The 8,140-nt window shown below is 30.2% G+C and overlaps 1 protein-coding gene across 1 annotated transcript in view; it reads left to right on the top strand.

Annotated features, from left to right (window-relative positions):
- The first annotated feature begins 4,947 nt into the window (after window positions 1-4,947).
- Window positions 4,948-8,140, top strand: part of LOC21387795 — a 6,502-nt gene continuing 3,309 nt past the window's right edge. Inside the window, exon 1 of the mRNA XM_010106642.1 lies at window positions 4,948-5,115. Within this exon, the coding sequence (XP_010104944.1) occupies window positions 4,948-5,115 (168 nt within the window). The remainder of the gene's footprint in view (window positions 5,116-8,140) is intronic.

Genomic DNA, 8,140 nt, shown 5'->3' with positions numbered 1-8,140 from the left:
ATAGAATATTTGGTAGGGAGCTTGTAACAAAATAATTTTTTAAAATAAATAGTTTATAGTATAATTTGATATTTTAAGTTTTAAATATTATTAAAAAAACAAAAAAATATATCTTTTAAGTTTTTTTTCACCTCTCTCTTTAAATTATAAGATATTTTTATTTAAAATAGGTAAATTATAACGTAGCGCTATGAAGTAAGATGACAATATATTATTTTGATACTAACTGTAATGATCCGGTTTTTTGAACCATTACTAACCATGGCTTATAGCAGAAACCGTTTTATTTAAATACTCAAATGCATAATTACTTCAATTTTTAAAAAGAAAATTGAAAACTTATTTTAAAATAAACTGTTTTTCAAACACGATGTTTCAATATTTACTTAAACGAATCATAAATATAAGTTAGAACTAGAATATCCAAAACACATAATATTGCAAACACACAGTTTTTAATCACTCTTTTACTTAACATAATTAGCCGTTACTTGTCATGATTTATGCAGAAAATCTTATTTACATTTTGAAAACTATTTTTTTAAGTACTAAAATTTTAGAACTTTTTTTTTTAAAAAAAACATCTTTAAATCATCACTCATACTTATGTATCATAAGAGGAACGATTAGAAGTTTAATTAAGTACTTAAGTATACTATAACAAGAATACAGACTATAGTGAATATCATACTACTTAATAATGCATGTTTAAATTGTTGTCATGCACAAAATCATCAATACATAATTATATTCAAACACCATCTTAGAGTGAAGTGCGGAAAACAGCTGCATGATGATCCATACCCATCCTCCATCGATCAAGTCATCCGCCACTAAGTCCATCAAAGTGAAGTAGGCCTTTTACCTACAGCAATAGTTCAGCGGGTATAAATAATCCTCACAAAACCATTTTCAAAGCATAACATTAACAAATAGAGATGTATGGTTGTTTATGGTTAATTATGAAATGTCCATTTATCTTCATTAGGCCTTGTGCACGTGCCAAGCGCGCGTGACTAATAAAGTATCAAAGGAGCGATCCAAACATTTAGTCCAATGACACCCAAGGTCATCAATTAATTTTTATCTATTATAAATCTCGCATTAGAAGTCTGAGGATAATTATCCGCCCATTAGACTCCTGAGATCTGGTACGACACTTTATATAGTCTCATTACCATAGCCTCTTATTTAAGTGAATATGTGATTATGATCATATCAGAGGCATTCTATAGTAAACGCATAATCAAGCACGTTACTAAGAATAATTGCAGCACAATCAAGCAAGCAAGTTTGTCAAGTAAAATAATTCATGCTGTCAGTGAGGTTTGTACTCACCTGGGTGCCGATACTTAGTGTTTACCTAAAGCGGCCCACTCCTGTAAGGTTGTTTACTCTATATTTAACAGTACCGATAATTTGGCTATTAGTTCATTATCAAATCTTATGATTTATTATGCTTAGGTCTTGGAAACTTAGCCCCTTAAACCTTTATTAGAATTAATTAGGTTAATTATCATTCCCCTTAATTCCTTTTTTTACATTTCAGATTAACTAATAAATTTTATTTGGCCCTTGTTAACCGACTTGGGTTTAATTATCCTTAAATAATTATCCGTCCTTGGGTTCTACATTAATTGGTTTACTTAATCAATTAATTAAATAATTCCCTCGATAAGTTATGTTAATTAAATTTCCATTAACTTATTAATAACTTAACTTTACTTTCTACTTTTCGTCAACTATCTAAATAGATTCGGTTTATCCGATACTTATAACATTAATTAGTTAATTAAGTAATCAACTATATTAATTAATTAGCTAATCGAGCTTCACTAATTTCCTAAAGACTTAGAAACTAAGTTAATTTTCCAATGGTATACTAAGGAGTCACTTAGAGGTTACCCCACCTAAAACTCTTGGTCTTATCCCAACTCTTGGTATCTGTAAGGTTGGGGTTAGACTTGTTGGGCTTACGTATTGACATGGCCACCTAGTGAGTTTTCGGACCCATTCGGACTCCTTGTCATGTTTGGATCGAACTATGTGTGTTACTGGCCTCTCATGGAATTCTAATTTAAGTTTCAGGTATCCGGTTCCCGAGGATCAGTTTTACCTTTAGAAAAGTTACAATTTTACCCTTAGTGGGTTTTGGCGGTTCTAAGGTATTCTTTATCCTAAGCGTTTTTCCTTTGAGGACTTCGAGCTAAAACTCAAGGTTCGATGTCCGTTTGACCATTTTATTCCGTTACTGTCAAAATGATTGTTTTACCTTTTATGGCTTTTCGGGGGGCTTAAGGGTTTTAACCATGGCTTTCTAAGTCATTTTATACCTTGGTAATGCTTTGGACTCGTCCTATAGGGTCACCCTCACAGTCATTTTGACCTTTAGAAAAGTTACAATTTTACCCTTAGTGGGTTTTGGAGGTTCTAAGGTATCTTTGTCCTAAGCGTTTTGCCTTCAGGGACTTCGAGCTAAAACTCAGGGTTCGGTGTCCGTTTGACCATTTTATCCCGTTACTGTCAAAATGATTGTTTTACCTCTATGGCTTTTTGGGTGGCTTAAGGGTTTTAACTATGGCTTACTAAGTGTTTGGTATGAGGATTCGTATCGTGGTTCGTGGCTTGCTATAGTGTTTTCTCTCACAAAAATACACATAAACCGATAATGCTTCTGAATTATGATTTTGAATCCATAAACTAACGTCCACGTCTTTTTATACCTTGGTAATGCTTTGGACTCGTCTTATAGGGTCACCCCCACATTTTTCTGGAAATTACAATTTTACCCCTAACGTCAGAAAAATTGACTTCTTTTGCACCAAGGGTCGAGTTTTGGCGTTTCTACTAGTAGGCTCATTTTAACATAAGGATAAAAACTCATAACTGGGCCTAAGGTTGCTTTTCACCATTTTACCCTCGGTCAAAATTTGGTTAACTCAACTTTCGGTCGCGATAACTTTTTATCGGTGTCAAATCTATAAAGACTCCAAACAAAAACGTTTCTCCACTATGCTAGATATATAATATTACTTCCTTGAACTAAGCCTATATATGCTTTTATCTAGGAAGTCATTTGAAATTTTACTTGTTTTTAGACCTAGGGGCATTTTCATCCATAAAAATTTTACTTCTAATTTTGTGCAAAAATCGGCATAATTCTTGAAATTTTAATTTATTTTGGTTTTTTAATATGTTTTGTTTTATTAGATTTTTATTTATTTTATTTTAATTTGTATAAATAAATATTTATATAATATATTATATTGTGTGCGTGTGTATATATATATATATATGAAAATTAAATAATATTCTAAATAAATAATATATATTATATTACAATAGGTTTGTATATAATATAAATATAATATTTTCTATTTATTTTTATTTATTGTCAGCTTGAATCACATCTGTTGGATCGAAGTACTTAGATGGTCAGGATTGGAGAATGCATTACACTCTATGGGGGAAGAGAGTGAGCAGACAAGAAAATATCAGCGAACCTCACATATTGAAATGCATCTTTTCTTGTGTTTGATCTCGTGTGAGCCAGTTTATGTCAACTTGCTCTCTTCTACTAATCCGGTTGCGTCATGTGTCATGCTTATTAAATCAATAGTCCGGATCAATTTGAAATCTTTGTTTATTTTTGATGGTCAATAGAAATTCGGTTTCACGTAGTCCTTGCCGCACTAGATCAAGTCCAAAATATTGGATTCTGAGGGTGATTTCAGAGGAAGAAAAAGGAAAAAAAAAAAAGCTTGTAATTCTTAGTTTAAGTTTAAAGTTTGTAATTTTTAGTTTTTAAGTTTGAATTCTTGAGGAGTTGTTCTGAGTCCTGTTAGAGATATATGAAGCAGATCAGAAACTCTATCTATTACTAGTGTTTGTACTAAAACTCTGCTTTTATTATTGTTGTTATGAAAATGTTATTTGAATTTTGTGTACTATATTAGTTTAATTATAATTATATTTTAAATTTAATTTTTGTTGGGATAATGACGTTATTATATTATGAGGATTTAATTTGTGTAAACGTTATTGTGATTGTCATACTTGTGTTGACGTATTTAGTTCTTAGAAACACAGTAATGTTTAAATAAATTAAATTCGATTAGTATTGATGAAATCATGACTCCCAACATTTTCATAATCATTGTTTTATCCTTGTCTTGTCATGTTAGAAAATAATTTTCTTTTTGTTTTATTATTTTAAAATTTTGTTGTTGTTTTAAATTTTAATTTTGTAAAATTAATCAAAATTCATCTTTTTGATTACTCAAATAAAATTAAAATTATCCAATTTTAGTACCTAATGAATATGTTGTCCTTATAGGAACGATACTTTTAAACTCATTTTTTATTACTTGTTAGCGATATCGTGCATTTGCGATTGACATCACACACACATGTGTGTATATATATATATATATATATCACGCAAAAGTAACTAGAATATCACAATAATTATGTATACAACATATTCATGAGATGACTCTGATACACCAAATATGCGTATCACAATAATTATGTACATATAGCATATTCAAATTTCGGTCGACGTCAAAACGTTTCGACATCAGTTTTTAATCAAACTTGAAAGTTACGACATCAGATCTTGAGCAACGTCGAAACTAGGATATAGGTTGTCGGTGGCTTCGACTTTGGTTTGATGATCGACGTCATAGATTTTTAAAAACGTGGTGGAAAGTTGTCCGTATTGTGGTAATAAATTTGTAAGATTCCTAATTTAGTCAAATTTTGGCTAATTAAATAAAGGGATAGACTAAATACAAATGGTACAAATTTGTCAAACAACCTAATGATATTTATAGGGTAGGAAAGCAATCACATTTCCCTAATAAATGTTCCCATACATCTTCAACATTTTGTCATATACAGAGAGGGAATTGATAGAGAGAGAGAGAGAGAGAGAGAGAGAGAGAGATGGAATGGAGGAAATGTTACCTCGACATGATACTAATACCTTTGGGTTTTCTGATTACTATTTCATATCACGTTTGGCTTTGGTATAAGGTTCGTACACAACCCCTCACTACCATCATCGGTTTAAACATGACTGGCCGGCGCTTGTGGGTCTCTGCAATACTCGAGGTAGTTTAGATACAACGGAATTATATATTAAATTCTTTCTTTTTCAAATATACCTCTTTCGATGATTTGCATATTAAAGAACTCAACCTTTAGATGTTAAATTTATTTTGTTTCCCATGTGTGGTTATTGCTTCTCTCTAGATAAAGGAAACAAAGCATGAACTAGTTTAATTTGCTCTCTCCTTGAAGGAGGATACTTTCGTTATGGAAGATTGTTCAACTTGTTCATTTTCGTATGAAGGATTTAACCATTAGATCAACGGTAGAGGCTTTCCAGAAAAAAAGAAAAGGAAAAAAAAAAAAAAATACACACACACATATATATCTAGCTACGCTAGCTAGCCTTTGATTTAATGTGTCCGTTTCCTTGCTGTAGTTCTTCCCTTGATTTTACAAAATTAAGGTTTTATCAAAAGGCGGTTATAGGAATTGTTTTAAGTCCGTCATTTAGATCAGTTTGATAAATATAATTTTATTGCATGTACAGGTAACATCATTGTTACACACATCAGCAATAAATATACATGAATATATAGTACAATATATGAAACATTAACACATGAATATAAAAAGTTATATATGTACATACAAATGATGTTATATATATATATATATATCCAAAAGATTTCATTTTTCAGTGTTAAAGTATAAAAATTATTGTTGGTCCACCTTCTAACAGTTTAAGCTTTTGGGCTGGATTGGTAAACTAACATGGTATCAGAGCGGGAGGTCCTGAGTTCAAACCTCCGTAATTGCACTCTTTATCCCCATTTAAAAATTGTCATGTGTTGGGTCTTTAATATATCTCGGGCTTAAATATTCACGTGTTGGGCTTTCCAATTAATTTACCCACACGATTGCCCATTGTCTAGCCCACACGTGAGGGGGAGTGTTAAAGTATAAAAACTATTGTTGGCCCACCTCCTAACAGCTTAAGCTTTTGGGCTGGATTGGTAAACTAACATTCAGACTGTAAAACCACCAAACATATGACAAGAAAAATATAATTTAAGGCATTGTATTGTCATAGGACACCCTAAATAGGTTGACAACCCTAAAACAAACATCTTCTACTATGCTTCTCACTCAATACACTACTACATATAGGAGATAAAACGATAGCTAAAAAGCCATCGTCAAATGCTATGATGACGGTTTGATAAACTATCGTTGTATTTAGAATCGTTAAATGTCTAAAACATATGATGACGGTTTATAACTATTGTCTAATACGTATTCGCGTGAATATCTATGAAAATTTGAAGAGGCATATTAGGGTACCGTTTTTCTTTTTGAAAAAACCGCCGTCTAATGTGTAAATTAGACGATAGATTTTGTAAAAAATCGTGGTCTATTGTGCAACTTTTAACAACGTTTTTGCAAAAAAAACTACAGCACTGTTTGTGCAACTTTTAACAACTGTTTTTCCCGTAATTTAAGTAGTTAGAGTATGTGATCAGAAATTACACAACACTTCTTAGAGATTAATGACAACGTGAGTAGTTTGATAAGGCTACTGGCGAGTTAAGTTAGCATTTTCTATAAAGGCGGATAAACTAGGGAAAATTAAACAATTATAAGCAAATAATAAATATATATCCCGAGAGGCGTAAATTGGGTAGCATACCAAATATTCTATAGAGTAGTTTTAGTACAATCGACGACTGCCGAAAGAAAAGAAAAATATAAAAAATATAATATAAATTTTGTACGATTTTTTCAAAAAATTATATATAGAATATTATACGTTTATGTTTGTTTTAATATATATATATATATATATATACAATATTATACTTACGAATAAAGAGGAGGCAAGCTTAATTTAACAATACATAATACATAAAAAAGTTAAAAATTTTTATAATAGTATTTTTTTTATTAAATTGTGGCGGACTCTCCTATTCATCTACTTTTGGTCTTTTTTTCTAATCTTATAAATATTTACTTTTTTATTTTTTTGAACATTTTTTTAAAGTTTAATTTTTTACGTTAATCTAACAATATAAAAAAAGAATAAACACTTTTTTGATGGATTATCATGTGACAGCCTCTTTACTTATTATTATTATTTTTTTACTTTTTTTATCTTTATTTTTTTGTGCTTTTTTTTTACAATACATAAAAGAGCCGAATCTCATGTAATAGTACTTTTCTATGAGATTACCACACGGCAGCCTCTCATCCTCCCTCATTTTTTGGCTTTCTTTTTTCCTTCTTTATTTTTTTATCTTTATTCTTTTTATCTTTTAAATATTTTACTTTTTTATTGTTTTGTGAATTTTTTTTAGAGTTTAATTTTTTACGTTAATCTAACTATCCATAAAAGAGCCAAGGTTCTTTTTTAAGAGGCTGTTACGTGACCGCCTCTCCACTTAATTTTTTTTATCTTTAATTTTTTGTGCTTTTTTTACATTTTAATTTTTTATGTTGTTCTTCACTTTACTCTTATGAGAGTAATTTTTTCACATATATTCTGATTTTATTTTTAGTTGGTTAAAATAGTTTTTCACATGTGTCCCTATTTATTATTTTTCTATCAATTATTATCTTTACACATATTTTTTTTTAAAATAAATTTAAATTTGTTTAAATAGTTATATAAATAAATTTCTTATAATTTAATAAATAATAAACACATTAGTGTTTTTAACACGATAATAAGTACGATGCACTTTATAAAACTAGTAAAGAAACAAAGGGTGCGTTTGGAATTGGTTCCAAAACGTTTTTGTTTTTTGTATGAAAATGAAAACAAAAACGTTTTTATTTTCATTTTGGAATCATTTCTGAAAATGCGTTTGGTAGTTTTATTCTGAGATTGTTTTCAATTTTAAAAAAACTGAAATTGTGTTTGGTAGTTTAATTTTTAAAAACATGTATATAATATTAAAATTAATAATATATTAAATAAACTAAAACCCATTTCCTTACTACCTACCTCATCAATCAACGTAGACGAGAGTGGGGCGCAGTCGGAGACGTGTGGGGGGAGGGGGCGCCGTTGGAGACGGGGCGCAGTCGG

The sequence above is a fragment of the Morus notabilis genome, unplaced genomic scaffold, assembly GCF_000414095.1.
Source record: "Morus notabilis unplaced genomic scaffold, ASM41409v2 Scaffold1174, whole genome shotgun sequence".
In the NCBI taxonomy this organism is placed as follows: domain Eukaryota; kingdom Viridiplantae; phylum Streptophyta; class Magnoliopsida; order Rosales; family Moraceae; genus Morus; species Morus notabilis.
The sequence above is the reverse complement of the archived record's forward strand: the minus strand, read 5'-3'. Positions and strand labels throughout refer to the sequence as shown.